The sequence below is a fragment of the Mangifera indica genome, chromosome 17 (assembly GCF_011075055.1).
Source record: "Mangifera indica cultivar Alphonso chromosome 17, CATAS_Mindica_2.1, whole genome shotgun sequence".
Taxonomy (NCBI): Eukaryota; Viridiplantae; Streptophyta; class Magnoliopsida; order Sapindales; family Anacardiaceae; genus Mangifera; species Mangifera indica.
In genome coordinates this window covers 10244508-10266688 of record NC_058153.1, presented here as the reverse complement: position 1 = coordinate 10266688, position 22181 = coordinate 10244508, and the positions used below count along the sequence as shown (strand labels likewise).

The 22181-nt window shown below is 32.6% G+C and overlaps 2 protein-coding genes and 1 pseudogene across 2 annotated transcripts; 2 read left to right on the top strand and 1 right to left on the bottom strand.

Moving 5' to 3' along the window:
* Positions 1–1397: 1397 nt before the first annotated feature.
* On the top strand, positions 1398–4633 carry LOC123200665 (probable alpha,alpha-trehalose-phosphate synthase [UDP-forming] 11). The gene is made up of 3 exons (XM_044615986.1): positions 1398–3609; positions 3690–3963; positions 4036–4633. Exons 1-3 carry the CDS (start codon positions 1619–1621, stop codon positions 4348–4350), a joined length of 2580 nt encoding a protein of 859 aa, XP_044471921.1. The 5' UTR covers positions 1398–1618; the 3' UTR covers positions 4351–4633.
* Positions 4634–15452: 10819 nt separating this feature from the next.
* On the top strand, positions 15453–17994 carry LOC123200380 (annotated as a pseudogene).
* A 1213-nt stretch (positions 17995–19207) lies between these two features.
* LOC123200226 lies at positions 19208–20235 on the bottom strand. The gene is made up of 3 exons (XM_044615378.1): positions 19896–20235; positions 19567–19661; positions 19208–19471 (listed from the first exon to the last, which is right to left on the bottom strand). The coding sequence occupies exons 1-3, from the start codon at positions 20233–20235 to the stop codon at positions 19208–19210; spliced, it is 699 nt and encodes a 232-aa protein (XP_044471313.1).
* Between the last annotated feature and the right edge of the window lie 1946 nt (positions 20236–22181).

The window sequence follows — 22181 nt, the reverse complement described above, 5'->3', positions numbered from 1 at the left end:
GGTAGTAAGTGTAAAGAACATACAATGTTGTGTAATTTCATGAAACATTCAAGTATGATGTGACAACCAATACGTGACATGTGTTTTCTTTTGTCACAATAGTAATGCTTTATAAGACTCTTTTAAAGATAGGTTATTTATGAAAGAGGAGAACAAAACCGAAGAGAAATAGTTGACAATAAAGATGTTAAAATTATGCCACTCTTACACAAACTAATCAAAAGTTTGAATCACTTCCTTGATGAATTCATAGCAAGATGAAACCTGATCTCAAACCAATATATGACATACATATAGGTAGGTTTACCTTTTTCAGAGAATGAAGTCGGGGTGTTGCATGAACTGTTCTACTGTGTCAAAACTTTAGTCTCGTGACATTAAAAACTCTATAAAGTAAAGTTAATGTTATTTTGAGTAGTACTATATGTATAATTTTGTGTACTACTTTATGCACAAATAATGATACATCACCATGTGATTAGATAATTAAAAATTAAAAATAAAATAACATTTAATTATATAATGATATATTGTTATTTGTGTATAAAGTTATATATATAGTTTCTTGTATTATTTTATTACGTGGCTCACTATTATCACCCTTTTTGTCGATGATTCACAACTATGTGTATATTTTTTTAGCAATTTAACAACAATTAGGGGCCATCTACATTTTGTTAAAATTATTACCTGAATTTAATATCCAAAACCTAAGGGGAGATTTCATAATTTTTGAATTTTATTTTTTGCGAAAGTACATATAAATTAAAAAAAAAGAAAGAGTCTCGCGGATATGTATGAATTAAGAGTTGTTATCTCAAAACGTGGCGGCCGCATGAAGTTGTATCCAAGTATTTTCCACCTAATGACCGAGTAATGTTGGTGGCCAGCACAGCTTATTTGCTGCCACCTGTCGCCATATTTTCATATATTTCTTATTTTTTCCGTGAATAAAGGAGATTTCCATAAAAATCAATTGGTCTTTCACTTTCCCATTATTAAATTATCCCTTAAAAATCAGATTCATTTTAAAATCGAATTTTAAAATCTTATATTTGACTTTATTCAATTAAATTTTAAATCCAATATTAAATTTAAAATTGAAATAGTGGGACATTTTCTTGGTCATTAAATAAAATTTATTTTTAAAATTATAAGAAATAGTGAAGAATAAAAACAAAGGTGACTTACTATTCCGGTAACAGGTAAATAGTGAAGAAGAATCAGACACAAACACGATACAAAGAGAGTACGGTTACAATAATAATTTCACTAAAAAAATAATTAACTACACTCGTTCTCATTTTTACTTGCATGCAAATAAAAACCACGAAATCTTGACCGTCCAATTTTACCTCTTCACGTAACTGATATAAATAAATTGGTCTCTCAAGTCGGTCTGTCACGCTCGCTCCCTCGGCTTCGTTCTTATCCCCTGTGTTTCCAGTTTCCTTATAAAGAGAGAGATAGAGACGAAGAAGAAGAAGGCTTGTTGTGGAAAAAAGTTTATGAATATCTCTGGTTTACCTTTCTGTAACAGGTTTTATTTTTTTATACAATACCCCCCGCCATTGAAGATACACTTGAAAATTAAACAAAGTAGGGCTATCGTTGTTTCATGAATATGATATCGAGTTCTTCGTTAGAACTTTTGAATTTGATCTCGTTTGATGACTTTGACGCTTTGAATCACATCCCGAGAGTGATGACGGTACCCGGAATCATATCTGAGGTGGGAAAAAATGAAACGATAAGTCCTGTGGGGTTGAACGACCACATGGAGGAGATTCAAGAGCGGAGGATCATTGTCGCCAATCAGCTGCCTTTACGTGCGTTTCGCGATGAAAACGGGAGATGGGTTTTTGAGTTTGATCAAGACAGTCTTTCCCTTCAGCTCAAAGATGGATTTTCCCCCGATGTAGAAGTTTTGTATGTCGGAGGGTTGAAAGCCGAGATTGATGCCGCTGATCATGAGGAGGTCTCGCAAGTTTTGTTGGAGAAGTTTAAGTGTGTGCCGGTGTTCTTGCCTCCCGATGTTCACAACAAGTTTTATCATGGGTTCTGTAAGCATTATCTCTGGCCTTTGTTTCATTACATGTTGCCTTTGACGTCGAGCCATGGCGCTCGTTTTGATCGAGCGGAGTGGCTGGCGTATGTGTCGGCAAACAAGGTGTTTGCGGATAAAGTGATGGGGGTAATAAACTCGCGTGAGGATTATGTGTGGATTCATGATTATCATCTAATGGTTTTGCCTTCTTTCTTGAGAAAAAGATTTCATAGAGTGAAATTAGGATTCTTTTTGCACAGTCCTTTTCCTTCGTCTGAAATTTACAGGACTCTACCCGTGAGGGATGAGATTTTGAAGTCACTGTTGAATTGTGACTTGATTGGGTTTCAAACGTTTGATTATGCAAGACACTTTTTGTCGACTTGTAGCAGAATGTTGGGGCTAAATTATGAGTCCAGAAGGGGTTACATTGGTTTGGATTGTTATGGGAGAACTGTGAGTATAAAGATTTTGCCTGCTGGGATTCATATGGGGCAGCTTGAATCTGTTTTGTCTCTTGAGGAGACGGCGAAAAAGGCAAAAGAACTAAGGGAAAAGTATGATGGGAAGCTGGTGATGTTAGGTGTGGATGATATGGATTTGTTTAAGGGGATTAGTTTGAAGTTTTCGGCAATGGGTCAACTTTTGGAACTGCATCCTGAATTGAGAGGAAAAGTTGTTCTCATTCAAATTACAAACCCAGCGAGGAGCAGTGGGAAAGATGTACAAGATGTTATTGATGAAATCAATTCAATTGCTGATGAGATTAATAAGAAATTTGGTAGGCCAGGTTATGAGCCAATTGTTATGATAAACGGGCCTGTCAGTACATTGGACAAGGTTACATATTATGCAATTGCTGAGTGTTGTGTGGTGAATTGTGTGAGAGATGGGATGAATTTGGTGTCTTATAAGTACACTGTTAGTAGGCAGGGTAGCCCTGTTTTGGACAAGGCCCTGGGATTTGATGAGAAGAATCCAACTCCAAAGAAGAGTGTGATAATTGTGTCTGAGTTCATTGGCTGCTCGCCATCTCTCAGTGGTGCGATTCGTGTCAATCCGTGGAATATTGATGCGGTTGCTGATGCCATGGGTTCAGCTTTGAGAATGCCGGAGACAGAGAAAATATTGCGCCATGAGAAGCACTATAAGTACATCAGCTCTCATGATGTCAGTTATTGGGCGAGGAGTTTCGATCAAGACCTTGAAAGGGCTTGCAGAGATCATTCGTTCAAGAGGTGTTGGGGAGTCGGGTTGGGATTGGGATTCAGGATTGTTGCTTTAGGTCCGGAGTTTAGAAAGCTGGAAGTGCGTCGAATTGGTGATGCTTACAAGCGGACTAATAGCCGGTTGATTCTTTTGGACTACGATGGGACAGTGATGCCACAGGCTTCAGTTGACAAAAGACCAAGCAGTGAGGTGATCTCAATCTTGAATAATTTATGCAGTGATCCCAGAAATGTTGTGTTCATAGTCAGTGGCAGAGGAAAGGATTCCTTGAGCACATGGTTTTCGGCTTGTGAGAAATTGGGGATTTCAGCCGAGCACGGCTACTTCCTTAGGTGATTCTTTCACTTGTTGATTCACTGGTTATAATATATGTGCATCATTGTTTTTATTTTTTTGTTTTGATTTTCGATAGGTGGACTAGGGATTCTCCATGGGAGACCTGCTCTTTGTCGATGCATTTTGACTGGAAGAAGATTGCAGAGCCTGTGATGAAGCTTTATACTGAGACAACCGATGGCTCCTTCATTGAACATAAAGAAACTGCACTGGTGTGGCACCACCAGGATGCCGACCCTCATTTCGGTTCATGGCAGGCAAAGGAGCTTCACGATCATCTGGAAAGTGTCCTTGCTAATGAGCCTGTGGTTGTCAAAAGAGGCCAACACATTGTTGAAGTCAAGCCACAGGTATGCAAATACTGAAATATTTGAAGTAATAAATTTGCATTTGAATTGAGGACTGAAAATAGTGAATTGCAGGGAGTAAGCAAAGGTATAGTGGTAGAAAATCTGATTTCAACTATGCGAAGCAAGGATTACTCCCTGGATTTCGTGCTGTGCATTGGGGATGATCGTTCGGATGAGGAAATGTTCGAGAGCATTGGACATGCTGTTGCGAATCCATCCTTGCCATCAATTGCAGAAGTGTTTGCCTGCACAGTTGGTCAGAAACCGAGCATGGCGAAATATTATCTTGATGATACTTCAGAAGTCATTAACTTGCTTAAAAGCCTTGCTGCAGGGGTAGTATGTAACAAGTCCGAAACTCCTCATCAGGAATCACAGGAAAAATGACTTACTTTAAAATGACTACAGGGAAACACGATACAATTGGGTTTAGGGCAATTGAATACAGGTAGCATTGTACAGGGAAATACTACTTACAGGTTTGATGGTTTACAATATAGGTTCATCTGGCAAAAAAAGACAAAAAATCCCAGTAGAAAATTTACAATTAGTTCATTCATATTCTTCTCTTAATGTTTCAGTTTTCTGACAGGAAATTCATTAGTTTCTGCTTTGTGCATGAGCTGTAATGTATAATAATATTCTTTTAAGATTTGCCGACATTATGGAATTATTATGTCATTACAGAACAGGTTTGATGGTTTCTTTTACTGTTAATCTGCAGAATTTGAAGCAGAAATAAATCAAACAGAAAGAGAGTTAAAATATAAGAAAAGAAAATCTGTAAAGTAATGGAATAAAATCTTGAACACTGGCATATTCCAGAGATGCCATTATCAGATTGGACAATTCCCATGTGGCTTAAAGCATCAATTATTATAGACTGAATTTAGAAATGAACTATCTGTCACTTATCATTTCTAACATATTTGTAGTGTAGATGTGATTGAGAAGCTTAATTTCTGATTCTAAATGTGCAAGACAAAAATTGACTGAAGGAAGTTAGCTTTTTAATGGCTTTAGAGTATTCATTCAATTAAGGCAACAAGAAAGTAAAAATTGTACTGAGTTGTTTTTCCTGCAAAATTGGGAAAAACCAGATATAACTGCAAAGAATGGCTGGAACATAATCATAAAAATCTTTATAAGCAAATCATGGAAGAATGTTTATGATGTTTTTTAGAAGTAAACCGCAAGAATAAAAGCATGTTCTATTGATAATTGTAAATGTGTTTTGGATACTATGAAGTTTGCGTGCACATTTGATGCACATTGTGCTCCCAAATTGTATTGACCTTTTTTTTATTTTACATACAAATACTTTGCCTTTATCAAGTTCTGTTTTACTTTTGCTGAATAGATTTAGCTGGGTATTTAAAACAGCCTTCTTCATTTAAGACTGACCTGACTATTTTGCATTTTAAGCTTTACTTTTAGTTTGGTCAAGTTCTCATTTTCTTTGCAGCTCAGTTCTGCATTTTATTGCATTTTGTCCCTTACATTCCTCTTGTGTATTAGCTTTATTGAACAGATTGCAGGATATGATACCGGACTGGTACTTGAAGGGATTTATAATGAAGGATTGGAGGATTTCAACTTTTACGGTTTAAAGGGACCTTGAAGTACTCCAAGCGGATGCTTGGTATATTTCAAACCTGGGAATAGGTTTCTGTATGACAGAAATGAGAAATTAGTTGCGCGAGCATAGAATGTTTAATTAGTGCTTCTAATAGAGTGAATGTATCTGCATAGGAAATGTGGGCTGAAGGATATTCATTTTCTGCAGCATTTGGAAAGGCTAAAAGACTTATTCCCACTCAAGGTTTGTTGAAATCCCAAACTGATATCTGCTAACTTTCAAAAACCCAAATAATCATCCATCATCCAAATTTGTTAATTTAATTAGAAATTACTATTTTCCCTTGTTTTAGGGTTTTATATCATTGAAAATTTTATCTTTAGCAGCCCCCAAAGTTTAGAAACTTTATACTTGCACCCTTGTTTCCACCATTTTCACAAACAACGCTGGCAACTTCTCCCATCCTCTCTTACCAGTAAAGAAATCCAAGGAACTCTAGTGACTACTCCATTCATCTATGGCTGATGAAGAAACCCTAACTGACATGAAAACCGAAGACGTTGTGAGCAAATCAGTTGGTCAAAGAAGAAAACCAAGGAATCACGATGTTCCTCCACGTGAAAACGAGTATTGAGGAACCAACCAAGGTGTCACAAGCACATATCGTTGTCATTGGTCGAAAACAAAAGTCATTGACCAAAAACAAGCAATGTATCAGGTTCTAGATTTAAGGTTTATTGGGCTGATATTTTTCTTGTTTTATTGAACATTTTTGGCATATATGATTGAGAAGACAAGTTTCTAATTCTAATTGTGGAAGCCAAAAATTAATGGAAGTTTTTAGATGTTGCAGAATTGGGAAAAAAATTCATTGAATTGGGGAAATTTCAGAACTGTTTTTCCTGAAAAATTTGTAATTTTAAGGATCGATTCCGCTTGCCATAAGCTTATGTACACTTTTGTTTGTAAGGAATGAAAATTTTTACCCTTTCCTTTGCATATTATGAAGAACTGTGTTCGCATTTGATTTTTTATGTGTTCACGTATAAATAGAGGCACACAGCTTCATTATATTAGAACATTTGAACTAAGGTATTCATTGAAGGACATTTAACATTCTATTTTGTTCTTATACAAAATAATTATGAGTTGTTTACATGTATTGTTTAGATTGTTGACAAGGAGGAATGTCATCATCTTTACTCTTGTAGGGCATTTAAACTAGTAACCTGTATTTTTTTCTTTTTTGTTTTTTGGTGTACTGCTTTTCAATGCCATTTGGTGGGCTCATTTTGTTGTTCTTTAGTGCAACTTTGTTCTACAATTTTTCTCTTTGTTTGTTTCTCCTATTCCTCTTATAGGTTCGCTTGCTTGCTTGCTTGCCTGCGCAAATTGTGGGAAACATATTTGGTGGGTTAATTATTACGGTAATTTTGAGACACAGTAAAATAATAAAGTATTTCCGCTCTACATTTCATTATTTGATTGCCTCTAATATTTAATAAAAAATTATATAGACAAAATCATTTTAAAACTTAAGCTATAATAATAATAATCCTTAACAATTCATTATAATAACAAAACACACAAATTATGTAAATACAATTATTACTTCCTTCCAATATATTATACTTGTAAAAAAAAAAAAATACCTTTTCAACAAACACATATACACTATATATATATATATATATATATATATATATATATATATATATATATATATATATATAAGGAAGAAAAACATGTTTTTTTATTAATCAACATGATACTAAACATGAAACAATTTATTGGGAAATAAAAGTATAATTTTTATTTTACTAAAAATGACTTATATTCATTGAGATATCTTATTTACGCAATTAAGTTCAATAAAATAACATTATTATTCATCTTTTATTAGTTTCCTCTAATATTTCAATTATATTTTTTACAATGCAAAAATGAAGGTTTTATAATACAAAAGTATGGGGGTGGGTTTTTGGGGGGGGGGGGTTTATTGAAATTTTAAAAGCACCCAAACATTTTAAAATTTTCCAAAAAAACCATAAAATGTTTATAAACAATTATAATATTTTCAAAATTTATGTCTACTCTCAAATGTATGATTTTATGTTATTGATATCTCTGTTTATACATAACTAGTAAATTTTTTATTATTCATAATTGAAATTAATATAAACTAGAGGTAAAAAAATTATTTTATCAATATTTGGGGGCAAAATGTTATTTAACTGAAGAGTCTTTTGATGTATTCAATGATTTATAAAAATTTTAACAGATTATTTGAACAAATGTAACAGGGAAATTGACATTTTTAAACTTAAAAGATGGAAATATCATTTCTTTCAATCTTGGGTGGAAATAGTCATTTGACCATAATTAAAATAATTTTAGGGCATGAGAGTCATGTATGCTTGTGGCATTGGAAGAAGGTTTTTAATAGACACTCAACACAGGACTTAGCATAACAACAAAAATATGAACAAGAATATGTCAGATTTATTGCAAAAAAAATTTGAATAAAAATGATTTTTTTATTTTTATTAATACTTGTTAACTTAATTAATATGTATTGAAACCTAAAATAAAAATGAAACTCTGAAATAAGCCTAATAATCATGTAAATATGATATAAATATTAGAAAAAAACAAAGAGATGGCACTTAACAGTCTAAAAATTAATAATTGTAATTTTTTTATTGTCTATTCTACTATTTTTATCGGATAATTAGTGACCGATTTAGCGAGATTTGAGAAAGGTCACCTGACCTTCTTTGATTTTTTGAAAAAAATCCATAAGTTTAGAGAAATTTGACCCTCTTTGAATGTTTTAAAAAATGCACAAATATAAAAAAATTTTCAATTTTACTCTTCATATTCTATCCAGTTGTATAATATAATAACATTTCTCTCTTTCCATTTTGAAAATAAGTGCTCTACTCTCACTCTCTCTAATCAAAACAAAAGTTGTTGTCAGCCACTACCCCCTCTCAGTTTCTTCTAGTGCTAGGTGTTACAAATTTTAACACACTTCTGTCAAAAATTTCAAACTGAACAACTCTTATGGTGTGCCTTAAAAATGAAATCATGTCGAGGTTGTTTTGAAAGATTGGAGAAAATCATGTCAATGAAATCACACCATAATATTCAAACAGAATATAAAAAAATGTCTAAATATATTGTTTTGTAGTTTAATAAATTCGTCAATGGATAAATGATAACTCAGTTGTTTATAAGAGTGGATATGAACTAAACCAAACTTGAACAATACCCCTTGGCTTGAGTTTAGTTCTAATAAAAAATAATTCAATTTTGGTAAATTAAACCAAAATTAAGGGTAGTTTGAGAATGACTCGAATACAAATTTTTTTTTGTTTGTTCAACTTGAGTTTAGCTTAAATTTATGACACAAATTGGTGGCTCAAATTTATAGTTTGTGCTTGTGGCTCATTTGCAAATGATATCATTTTGCCTACTATTTGAGTAAAACGATATCATTTTGTTCATGAGCTATGAATTTAAGTTACAAATTTGAGTTATGAATTTAAGTCATTGATTTGAGTCATAAATTCATATTGAACATGAACCACAAATCCAAATTACATATTCGTATTATGAATTTGAGTTAAACTCGAATTGAACACCGAAACTCAAGTTTGGTTTAATTTAAAAAAAACATGCCAATTTTCCCTACTCAAATTTGACTTAAATTTGAACTAAACAAATTTAAATTGAATCAAATTGAACCAAATAGAACCGATTTATGAGACTAAGCTATCTCTGGTTGCTTATATATAGAAGAATGCATTTAATAGTATTGATAATGAAATCATTTCAATTTTCAAAAGATGAAATCATGTGGGAGATAATTATAAAGATATTAGTTAATAAATATATTATTAATACAAATATTTGTTTTTCATTTTAATATAAGATTCTAAGTTCCCTATAAAAGTCATTTAATCAACAATAACCCTAATGAAAATAATCATAAAATGAAACAACCCTTGAAAATAAAAATGTTAACGTGTCAACAAAAATTTATCATGAAATGTAGCATCTAAATGATTGGTATGTTTAGGATAGGGATGAACAAGTCTGGATATCATACTCTAATCAGAAATTCGAAAAAACCAAAATAGTGGTCTAGTGGCCACAACTAAGTCTTCGTGTGGTTGGTTGTTTTTGTATGGTGTCAGTCGCATGTGTATTGTGTTTGTGATTTTAGTTGGTTGGTTAAAGCAAGGACTGATTCATTGTGGCCATGAAATTCATTTGCTGATTTTTTGGTAATCAAGAAATTTTTGTTGGTGGTAAAAAGTTGTTGCTGGTGGCGTTGTTTGGAGAGGGAGATTTGAAGTGTTTTAGGAGTAGAAAGAGAGAGCAAAGGACAAAAAATGCATAGGTCAATCGAGTTGAGTAGGTTCCAGATTTGGTTCTCAGGTTGATTTCGATTTCTTAAAGTGGCAGAACTAGAGTAGGGTTGGTTTTAAAATTCAAGTATCTACATAATGTCACTTCTGAGTAAGAATAAGAGTTGCAACATCGGATACCCTTTGGTTCCAATTCCACCAGATTCATGCTCACACTAATGCCGGATTGTTTTGTATTCTGAATGAATAGCGATAAGAAGAATATTTTTCTTATTATTTTTTCATAGGTTTGGTTTAAAGTTATATAAAAATTATTCTTTTAGTTTTATTTCTTTTAAATAATTGTTTGAAGTATGTCTAATTAAGAATAAACGTTACAGCAATTTAGCAAATTAACATAACTAATTGGAGGCAATATATATATATAATGGAGGAATATAATCTAGCTAATGGATTAGGTTTCTGTTTAACACAATTATAAGAATAATTAATTATATGATAATCAATTCTTGTATATTAGTACAACTTATGATTATTGAATTATAAAGAATTATAATCCAATTGTGAATGTTTGAAAAAACTAATTATGTGTGTTAAAATATACAATATACCTAATACCAATACGAGAGACTCACACACCATGTTCATCAAATGATTAAAATATATTATGTCTAAATTTTAGCACAAAAAATTGATTTTTTTTTTTTATGTAAATGAAAATAAATCTTGAAAAAACGGAATCCTAATATCAAAGGAAAGGAATTTTTTTTACCATGTTCCTGGTAAATTTTAGATTAGAGGAGATAAAAACAATTTATTTTAATGTTTGAAACTGACAAAAGAAAAACTTGTTATAAATAGTTGAAAATAATTCCAATGCTGGCAATATATACACATTGAATAACATCTTAAAAACATTAAATTCAACTAAATTTAACAAAATAAAGGATTCTGATTTGATTGCACAGATGTAATATCCACTGAATGATGTTTTCTACTTATATGTCATTTCCTCCAATATGTCATTTTAACTTCAAACATTAATCACATTACAATTTTTTCAAGATTTAGTATATTTGGATATATAATAGGAAAAAAAACTACGTAGTTTTCAGAAGAACAAAGGTAAAGATTGGCAAAATATTGAGCTTGATTCTTGTATAATGATGGAGAGAAAACTATGTTATATTTATGTACAATTAACGGCTGTAAAATGTTCATGCAAACCCTATGATTAAGCTGAATATTTGTTGGAAATTAGCGTCTGAAATAATCCAAATAGAATATTATTTTGATTTAGCTTTGAGTGTTTCAAAACCATTTTATAATAACAAAGTATCACAAGTATTAAACCTTAAAAAAGATAAGAAATTTTTAAAGAATTAGATAAAAATATTATACTGAAGATAAATCCTAAATAACTTATGAGGGCATAACCGATTAGTTAGGCCTATGGTTAAATTTAGTCGAGTCAACGGGCCGGGCGTGCTAGCCTTAGGTTGGCGTGCCAGGCTTACAATGCAGGCCTTGTGGGTTGGGTCGACCTATCAAATAATAAAATCCTGCTACATAACCCGTTCTAAAGTGTATCATATCATGTTAGACCGTTAATGGATGACTTAAAACTTTTAGTGAGCTGACCTATTAATTTAATAATAAAATGTTTTTAATAAATTAATTAGATATTATTAATTTATATTCACTTTTAAATTAATAAAATTGAGGACAAATCATTCATTTATATAATATACAAAGTGTAATTCTTATCTATATAGTTTATATTCATCTTCAACATTCATATTATTGAAATATTCAAATATATTATCTACTACCCAATTCTACAACTTAAATTTAATAGCTATCCAATCTTTTATACACATTATCATTTCGATCATAGTAGTGTATAAGTTAGATTGTTTGCCATCTAGCATGCATCCATTTGTACTAAAAATTGATTTCAATGCTACAATAAACATTAAAGGAGTTAATAGATCATGTGCCATAATAGAAAACACATGATAAATGACTTGATGTGCTTTCCACCAAGCTAGAATACCAGATACATCACCTTTTTGATGCATGATTTTTGAAAAAATGATCAATAATAATATAATTATAAAATCACTATAATTTGAACTTTGACTTACTTGTTGCCTAAATTTACGCAAGATAGACCATATATGAGACTTACATGATGTTACATAATTTATGTATCTAAATTTTGTATCAATAGTATGTACACATAGTTTTATTGTTAGCATAAACCGTTTCACTTCCCTAAAAATTAAATTTTTTTTTAATGTTGCAATCTTTTTCATGTTACTAAAAAATGAAATTGGTTTCCTATACGAATAAGGCCCTTTTTGATCCACCATTAATTTTCAAGTGTTTAAGATTGATCAAGTTGAGGATAGGCTGTCCTTCCAATAGCAAAATTTGAAATTTTTGTAGTTCAAATTTACTTGCTTAATTAATTTTAGAAATGTTAAATTGTGTTGATTTTGGCTTGTGGTTAGAAAATTTTCTGATGTGGGCTAACATTAATTATGATTTTATTTAGACCTAACAATCTGTGTCATTAGGTCATATTCGTGTTATGTCAGTTTGAGTTTTATGTCAAAGATTTTCAATTCTAACTCAATCCGAATTAGAATTATATTAAAATATTTTAACCCTAACTCAACATTTAAATATTTGAGTTGATCCAACCCGAAAGTATCTATTCTTTTCACTCTCCAAAATATTTTTACCATTTTAATTTCTTCGCCAAATTACCCCAACCCACTATTAATAAAATACACAATATAACATTTTCTCTTATTTACAACTAGAGATGACAATTTCAATCTGAATTTAAAAGTCCTGACCCTAATGGGGAGGGGATTCATCGATAGAAATAGAGAAGAGAACAAACAAATCCCAGCAATTAAGGATAGGGATATATGTGTCTCCTCCCTGCCTTACCCTTCTCATCACTACCCTACCTTGCACCTCCCCTATCTCTATCCTTTTATATTAATATATTTACTTTAAATACTAACATATTTTTATAGTTTTAAATTATTTATATTTTTTAAATTTATTCAGGTATTTATCGTGCATATTAAAATAGTTAATATATGATATCTGTGACATTTGAAATAGCAGGTTAGTTTTAATTTTACTTAATTTTGTTATTTAATATATTTATATTGTGTTTAAAGGGTATGAGAAGAAAATTTTTTCTTACGGGGATGGGGAGCAAATTTTTCTTTACGGGGAAGGGACGAGGAATCCTTATCATCTCGTAATGGGGACGAGGATGGGGATTGAGATCTCTTTCCCACCTTTCCCTGTTGCCATCCCTATTTACAACTGGTTTAAAAATTGCATACTAAGATATTTAAGACACATTAATAATCTAACTAACCAAATTACATTCTTATTATTTAATAATAAAATCAAAATATTTAAATAAAAGATAAAGTAAATTACAATTATATAAAGATATAACTATATGTAATCTGTAAAGATTTCAACTGTTGTTGATACTGTTTTTCAACAATTTTATAATTTTTCCCTAAAAACTCTATTAAAGTAACATTTCTCCCAAGTATTCGAATTGATTTTGGTCGTGTTGGGTTATATTTGTATGAATCCTAACATTAGGTTGACTCAAAATAAATGTCATGTTAGAAAAACTTAACCCTAACATAATTTTTTCATATCGTGTCAAGTTAACAGGTCGTGTTAAAAATTGTTAGTTCTAATTTTAGTTTAATAAAATTGGATAATTGAATAGACTAATGATAGTTTACAAATGTGCTTAGGTGTAGGTAGACAACATTAGTGTGGTTTTTAAGATTCATTGGACCTTTGATAGGGGAGGGGGCTTCTATTAACCTATTATATATTGGCTCGGTCCCTTCTCTAAAACTAGTACAATATAGTTTTATCCATTGAAAATTCAGGAGTGAAAGACCAATCATACCAATATAGGTAATTTTTAAAGCCTTACATGTATTTCTATAACCTTAAAAAATTTTAATTTAGTATTTTACAACCTATGTGTAGATCCCGTGGAACTAACATTGCATGATTTTCTTTAGTTAATATAGATTAGATCAGACATGTGGTATCAAAGCAGAACACATGAGGATATTAAATTTGGATATGAGAATTGAAATTTGGTTGAAATTAGGCATTAAAATTGAAATTAGGGTTTCATTAAAATCCAATTATGGTTTATTTCAATTACAACTCTTATTTAAAATTAGGGTTTCAAATTGATCAATTGAACTCTAAAATCAAAGTTCGATAATCCTTGATTTTGTATTTCAAAGGTCAAATTTTAGATTGATAAACTTAATTTCTACCTTTAGCATCATAATTAACAAAAATATGCTCTTCGTCTGGATTTTTTCTTGGCCTGAATTTTGGTATTTTATAACTATCACTATAACATTAAACAATATTATAACAACTTTAAACAATATAAATAATATGAAATAATAACATTAAACTATCTAACAACATGAAATCACAATAAAATTAAAGTTTATATGAAGTTATGAACATGAATCTACCATACTTATTTCATTTTCAATTGTTCATAAAAAAAACACATAACATACGGGCTTAAGTCAAAACTGAGCTGAATGTGGATGATTTTGCCATAAAATCTTTGTAGCAGATGTTAATTCTCTTAATAAATTTAGCAATTTTCATTTCTCCTTCCCTTGTGTCTAAGTTGAATATTTTATAATGGTTTTCTTATGGGTTTTTTCTCTGAGGAAAAATTTATTTTTTTCATGCTGCAAGGATTCTTTCTTCACTGGAAAGCTAAGGTAGAAGAGAGAAAAAGTTATAGAGAAAAATAGAGAATCTCTATATGGGTCACGTCAAAAGGGGTATTTTAGAAAAGTATATTATTGTTGTGATATATTTATTTAAGTTTTGAAATGAGTGATATATATATATATACACGGATTAAAATAAGGATAAAAATTTCAATTTTCCTATAAGCAATATAACCATATAATTAGAAGATTATAATATATCTGAGCTAATGATGGTGATAACATATTGTAAAGAGAATAAACAAATATGAAAAGATGAATAGATCAAAGGAGAATTGAGAAGGAGAAGAGAGCAAAAACAATTGAGAGCAATATAATATCGGATGATTCAATTACAAAGGATTGGTTTTGGGGGGTGGGGTGGCATGATGCCCCTAAAGTCAAAGGAAAATGGCTATATCTTAAATGCTTTCACATTACTTTTGGCCAAAGTCTCATTCATGTGGTGGAAAAATCCACCATGTATAAACAAATTTAAGATATTTTCGGATTTTTAATATTTTTATCTTAAAAGAAAAAAGAAAAGAGAAACAGTCTTTCTTAGAGAAAAGTAAGAAAGGAAGAAAAGTCGTCTTTCGGTGCCGGTCGCAAGTGTCATATTTATTGACCGGTTATGGGAGACTGTAGAAGCGTCTTTTGAGGGAGTTGACTAGGGAGACTTTGGAGTTTCAAAGATATTATAAATATGCATTTAGCATTTTATTTATCAGTCAGCTTCAAATCCAATATCGACAAATACAATTATAATTCTTCTTTCCGTATAAAAATGCTGAGATTTAATTTTCTTTTAATCTGTTCTATCTTCTTCTTATTTGCATCTTTTACCGTTAAAGCTCAACAAAGACAGTCTAACATAAGCCTCGGATCTTCTCTTACACCAACCACAAACTCATCATGGCTATCAGGCTCTGGTCTCTACGCCTTTGGATTTTATCAGCAAGGCAATGGCTATAAGGTTGGAATTTTTCTTGCTGGGATTCCTGACAGAACTGTTGTCTGGACAGCGAACCGCGATGATCCGCCAGTCTCTATCAACGCTACTTTGCTGTTGAATACAAAAGGCAGGCTTGTCTTGCAGTCAACGCAAGGCCAAGGTACTGACATTGCTGAGCAGATTTCGGAGTCTGCCTCTTCTGCTTCCATGCTTGACTCTGGAAACTTTGTGCTTCGCAACTCTAGTGGAGGAATAATATGGCAGAGTTTTGATTACCCAACTGATACTATTTTGCCAACTCAACGTCTTCTGGCGGGAAAGGAGCTGATTTCAAGTATTTCAGAGACTAATTCTTCCAGAGGAAAATTTTGTCTAGCAATGCAAAGAGATGGAAACCTTGTACAGTACCCAACACATCAAATCACAGTTGAATCTGCCTATTGGGCATCTAATACATACACGAGCGGTGATGGTGTGACTCTAAACCTTGATATGGATGGCCGTCTTTACCTTCTTAACGCCATAGGCTTAAACATACAGAATATTACTACAGGAGGGTATCCAACAGAAGGGATAATCTATTTGATCAGAATTGATTCGGATGGGATATTCCGATTGTATTCTTTAAATTTGACAAAAATCGGCAGACGTTCAGCTGTATGGGAATCTTCGGAAAATAAGTGCGCGCCCACGGGTCTGTGTGGCCTAAACAGTTTTTGTGTTATAAATGGTCAAAAAACTGATTGTCAATGTCTTCCAGGATTTTCTAATGTTCACCAAGGCAATGGAACATCCGACTGTGAAAGAGATTTCACTACAGAAAGTTGCAGCAATGCATTCAGTATTAAGATTTTGGTGGATACTCTCTGGGAAGATGTTTCATATTTTGATATCTCAGAAACAACAAAAGAAGACTGTCAACAAGCATGTTTGGCGGACTGTAATTGTGGAGTTGCACTCTTCAATAGTGATGATAGGAACTGCAGAATGCAGAGGCTTCCTTTGAAATTTAGGAGAAGAGAAACGAGTGGTAGATCAAAAAATTTTGCTTTCATCTAGGTAGGAATTAAATCCTCGGATGGTGGCAGTTTTCCCCAAGAAGAGAAAAAGGGCCACCAAAATGATTTGATAATTGTACTAAGTTGTGTATTTGGTGCTTTTACATTTGTTATTTTGGCAATTTCCTGGATTCTCATCCACAGATATCAACTTAGGTCATCGAGGAGAATCCCTGGAATTGGTGATTTCAGGTTTTTTGAGAATATTGCTCCGATATTATTTAGTTTTGCAGAGATTGAAAAACTAACAGATAGTTTCAAGGAAGAGGTTGGCAGAGGATCTTCAGGTATGGTCTATAAAGGGTTTATGATGAATTGTAAAAAGTTTGTAGCTGTCAAGAAATTAGACAAGGTATTAACTGAAGGGGATAACGAATTTCTAACTGAGATTAAAGTTATTGGGAGAACTCATCACAAGAATCTAGTTCGTTTGCTTGGTTATTCCTTTGATGGGCCCAACAAGATCTTGGTATATGAATACATGAGCAATGGTTCTCTTGCTAATATACTCTTCAAACCTGAGAAAAACCCAAATTGGATGGAAAGAATGAACATTGCTCATGATATAGCGAGAGGAATTCTCTACCTACATGATGAGTGTGAGATGCATATCATCCATTGTGATATAAAACCTCAAAACATACTCATGGATGAAACTAGGTGCGCAAAAATTGCTGATTTTGGATTGGCGAAGTTATTGAAGCCAGACCAAACTAACACTTTCACTAGAATTAGAGGAACAAAAGGGTATGTTGCACCAGAATGGCATCGAAATATGTTTGTGACAACAAAAGCAGATGTTTATAGTTTTGGAGTGATGTTATTAGAGATTATATGTTGTCGGAGATTTATGGACCAAAACTTTCAGGAGGATCAAATTATTCTAGAAGATTGGGTGCATCAATGCTTTGATGCTGGTGAGTTGAGGCAACTCATAGGTAATGAAGAGGTTGATCTAAAACAACTGGAAAGGATGATCAGAGTTGCACTTTGGTGTATTCTTGATGAGCCATCATTGCGCCCTTCAATGAAGAAAGTCTTACTTATGCTGGAAGGAACTGTTGATATTCCAATTCCTCCAAGTCCTACTTCTTTTCTTACTTGCATCTAATTCCTTGAAAAGAATTTGTAACTCAACCCATTTGCATTTTCATTTACTTGTTCCAAGTGGGTTTTTGAAATTTTAAGAGTTGATTTCTGTTCCACTTCTTCTCTTATTTACAAATAATAATCATTCTTTTGTGAATCTGAAGATGATCATTTTTTTTCTCCTTTAATCGTATAGACCGTTTGGCTAATTCTTTATATTTTATTTGAATTGGTAGCTAAAATAAGGCAACATTGTGGCAGATAGACCAGCTAATACTCCAAGAAATTTGTATGGGCTTATTAAGAAGCGTCTAGGTCAGGTCAGCCTGTATATTTGACTAATTCAAATTTATTTGAAATATACCATCAGTTCGGAGACTTTAATTATTACCTGAACCTAAACATGGGCATAAGACTACTATTTGAAGACCCACCGAAACCTGAGTAGAGGGGTTTTGTCAAATGAGTGGTCCAAATTCACAACAAATTTCGATGAAAAACCTTTGAACAATCCGCTTTAAATGTTGATTCTTTGATTGCAATTTATGGCTTTCTGATTTGAATGGGAAAATCATAATTCAGAAAGTGAACTATTCTTTGCCTTCTACTCAAGAATACCGTGTGTTCGTTCGCCTGTGACAGAGGGAGGAAATGCCCCTAACAATTTTAGTTTAAATTTTGAGAGCCATACAATCTCATCCCATGGCCTCTAATGCATGAATTGGGAAATAGCTTATTAATCCTGCATCAGTTCTTCAATTGCAACAAATTTATGGATGATCATAAATTAAAAGAAGATAAGAATTTTGTTTAACTTGTAAGATGTGGATAATAATTACTCTCAAGGGGCTTAGCACAAAGGAGTTTTCTCCCACACCAGAAAAGGCTCGGATTTTTGAAACCCTCTCATAGGCGCATGCATATGCAGTATGAAGAAATTATGGAGCAATCTCCATGTATTAAACGGTCTGGTGCTATTGGAATACTCTGATCTTCAGCAATTATGATAACCGAAAATTAGTTGTGCATGACCAGCTCTACTCCGTTTTTTACTGGTTTTTAGGAATAGTTTGTTCAATTTCATTGTAACTCCCTTATAAAAGGGTGATGTAGATCATAGCCATAGGAATTTGAATAAGAGATAAGAGCATTCTAGTTTGTTTCATACATTTTTTTTTTTTAAGCCAGAGAAACTGGCATATTCCTATTCCTATTGCTTAATTCATCAGCATGTTTCGGTTAAATTTTAGCCAGACGAAGAATCGGGACAAGGAGGAATAGAGACATCAGTAATCCCTTCCAACATCATCACTACGCTCTTCATAGAAGGCCGAAGAGCTTGTTCATCTTGAACACACAAGAGTCCCACCTTAACTATGTTCTCTAAAGTCTTCTTGGCCACGGACGAGCTTATTCAACTCTTTGTTAACCCAATTAATGAGAACGATTTCCTCTGGTTTCGATGGATCCACCTCCATGGTTCTTCTGCAGCAAACAATTTCCAGCAGCACAACTCCATAACTGTAAACATCTGCTTTCACTGATATTGGCATCTTTTTAGACCATTCCGGTGCCATGTAACCTCTAGTCCCTCTCACCAATGTGAAAGTTCTTGTTTGATCTGGCATCAACAACTTTGCCAGGCCAAAATCACAGGTTTTAGCACTTCAAAAATCATCCATCAGAATATTCTGAGGCTTTATATCACAATGAATGATTGGTGCTTCACATTCAGCATGGAGATAAAGAATTCCCTTGCACCGTCTAATGCAAATCTCACTCTCCCATTCCATTCAGGAGACTTTTTGAGGCTAAAAAGGAGGTCTGCGAGGGATCCATTGCTTATGTATTCATACACGGGAAGCCTCTTCGAGTCATCAGCACAATAACCAAGCAACCTTACTAGGCTCTAGTGATGTGTTCTACCTATAATTTGCTTCTCCGATTGGAATTCTCTTTTACTACTATCATTCTTCATCTTCTCCAATCGCTTGACAGCAACAAGTTTTTCTCATATTTGTAAGGCCCCTTAATAGACTGCACCAAAAGAGCCCCTACCTAGATTTTCCCTGAATCCGTTGGTTGACCTCTTAAGCTCACTGTAAGAGAATGAACGCAAAGTAAGCTCCTCCGTTGAGCCAAAATTTCCAGTTTCTAGCAGCCACTTGTACTTGGCAACTCGATACTTAAACATGAAAAATCCTGAGACTGCAAGGAAAGCACATGAGCAAGTGATAAAGCCGATAGTCACAAGAAGATTAGCATCACTGTCTTCTTGCTTGTAACTCTTTACTATTTCTTGAGTCTTCCATGTTCCCGATGAACTGGAGCCGTTTTCAGTTTTGATAGCTCTTGTGCCAATCTTGAAGGAAGCATTATACGACTCATTTAATATCATCAGGTCTCTTGGCAGATTTCAAAGGAAGTGCAATAGTCAGACTCTCAATCATACAGTGCTGTATCACAATTGCAATCCTCCAAACAGGATTTTCTACAATCCTCTTCTGAAATATTTTCTCTAATCCTCTTCTGAAATATTTTCTCTGATATATGGATAATCTTCCCATATAATATTGTCCATAGAAATATTGCATGATGCAGCACTACCCTTTTTCACATCCGTGCAACTTTGGTCAGTAAAGCTCCTCTTACACCCACTAAACTGCTGGTTAGGATCAACAAAATTGGTACCAGGAATGCATCGGCGGACGGATGATTTGTCATCCAATGTGCAATGGCTGCTCAAGCCACAAAAGCTCTTTACGTTGCATTGTGTCTCTCCATTAGTGGATGTGTTGTATGCACTAAGTAATAAAAAATTTTAATAATTTTTTATTATCAATAATAATATAATAGGTAATATAATGAGTCATTTAATTATCATATTCATTTTAAGTGTTAAAATATTATCAAAAGTAATTTTAATTTTATTATAATTATATCTTTATTTATTAAATTTTTTAAGATAAAAATACTTTAATTTTCAATTAATATAGCAAATAACATAAATAATATTTTAGAATAATTATGACTAATAAAATTTAAATAAAATAATATATTATTATTTTTTATTATATTTATCTAATATTATTAAATTCTATTAAATATAATAATAATTTATATCAAATGATTTTTTTATAATATATTTTTAAAATAACCTTTCAATTTCGAAATGTCCTCTTAAAGTCGTCCACAAAAAACAAACTTATTGAGAGACTTCCTTTTAACGGAACATCAAGGAAAGACTTCATTGACTGGGACGATTAAGGATTGAAGAACGGTCCAATTATTGATTGCTGGACTTGACTCTTCTGTAGGCAAAGGCAAATACAGGAATAATGACTTATCAGTCCATGACCATTCAACCCAGCCACCGGGAAAACAACAACAATAGTAATTGTTGACTGACCTGCTTTAAGTATGTATCAGCGAAATACGTTTTGATTGACGAAGACCAAAAAGATTGAAGTACACTCCAAGGCAAACAGCTAATAAAATTGATTAATTATCTTCGCTGATTATATTACTACAGGTGGGCTCATATGACTGAATAAGCCAATACAGGAAATTACTTAAGTACAAGCTTGATGGTGTGCATGGCGTGATAGTCCTGCTGTCCCGCGCCGAACAATTGTACAAGAACTTACTCTCAGAAAAATCTCCATTCAAAGTTTCTGGTTGGAAACTCCATGCTAAGTCAATACAGGAAATTACCAAGTTATTGTCGCATTTGTTACTCATGCATATGCTTGATGTAGGAAAATGGAAATCACTGTATTTTCTAATAAATTGTGGGGTTTGCAAATCTGTATTTATGGGGTTTGCATTTACAGGGTTTGCGTTTACAGGGTATGAGTTTGCGTGGTTTGCGTTTGCATAGTTTACGTTTTGTTTTCTGTTTCTACTTCTGTCTATTATGTTCTGAATAACTTAATTAATTAAAATTTTCTATATATAGAAAAATAGGTAAACTAATATATTTGTTTGGATATGATAACTATTGGGTTAATGAATGTGATAACAGTTTAAAATATATTAGTGGACTTCAAACATTTGTATCAATCAATAAAAAAATAAATTATGATGAATTCATAGAAATAGTGTGTTCTTGTTTGTGTATTGATCAAAGTTGCAATATTGTAAAAATTTATATGCAAAACCCAACTACTTTCAGTGATATACCATATTTGTTAAAGGATGATTTTGATATTCGAATTATGATAAGGTTATCTAAGATACATAAAAGAGATCCATTATTTCTTATAATATTTACAAGGCCTACAAAAGTCAAAACCAACATACAACAACAACAACCAAACCACAGCTAGGGGTTCAATCATTTGA

Excerpts from the sequence above, each read along its gene's own strand:
- LOC123200665 (XM_044615986.1), top strand. The coding sequence starts at position 1,619 with ATGAATATGATATCGAGTTCTTCGTTAGAACTTTTGAATTTGATCTCG. Across the intron at positions 3,610-3,689 it reads GAGCACGGCTACTTCCTTAG|GTGGACTAGGGATTCTCCAT; the intron begins GTGATTCTTTCA and ends GATTTTCGATAG. Across the intron at positions 3,964-4,035 it reads TTGTTGAAGTCAAGCCACAG|GGAGTAAGCAAAGGTATAGT; the intron begins GTATGCAAATAC and ends AGTGAATTGCAG.
- LOC123200226 (XM_044615378.1), bottom strand. The coding sequence starts at position 20,235 with ATGATATTAAATGAGTCGTATAATGCTTCCTTCAAGATTGGCACAAGA. Across the intron at positions 19,662-19,895 it reads CGGATTCAGGGAAAATCTAG|ACCTCCTTTTTAGCCTCAAA; the intron begins GTAGGGGCTCTT and ends GATCCCTCGCAG. Across the intron at positions 19,472-19,566 it reads TCTTTATCTCCATGCTGAAT|TTGTTGATGCCAGATCAAAC; the intron begins GTGAAGCACCAA and ends GGCCTGGCAAAG.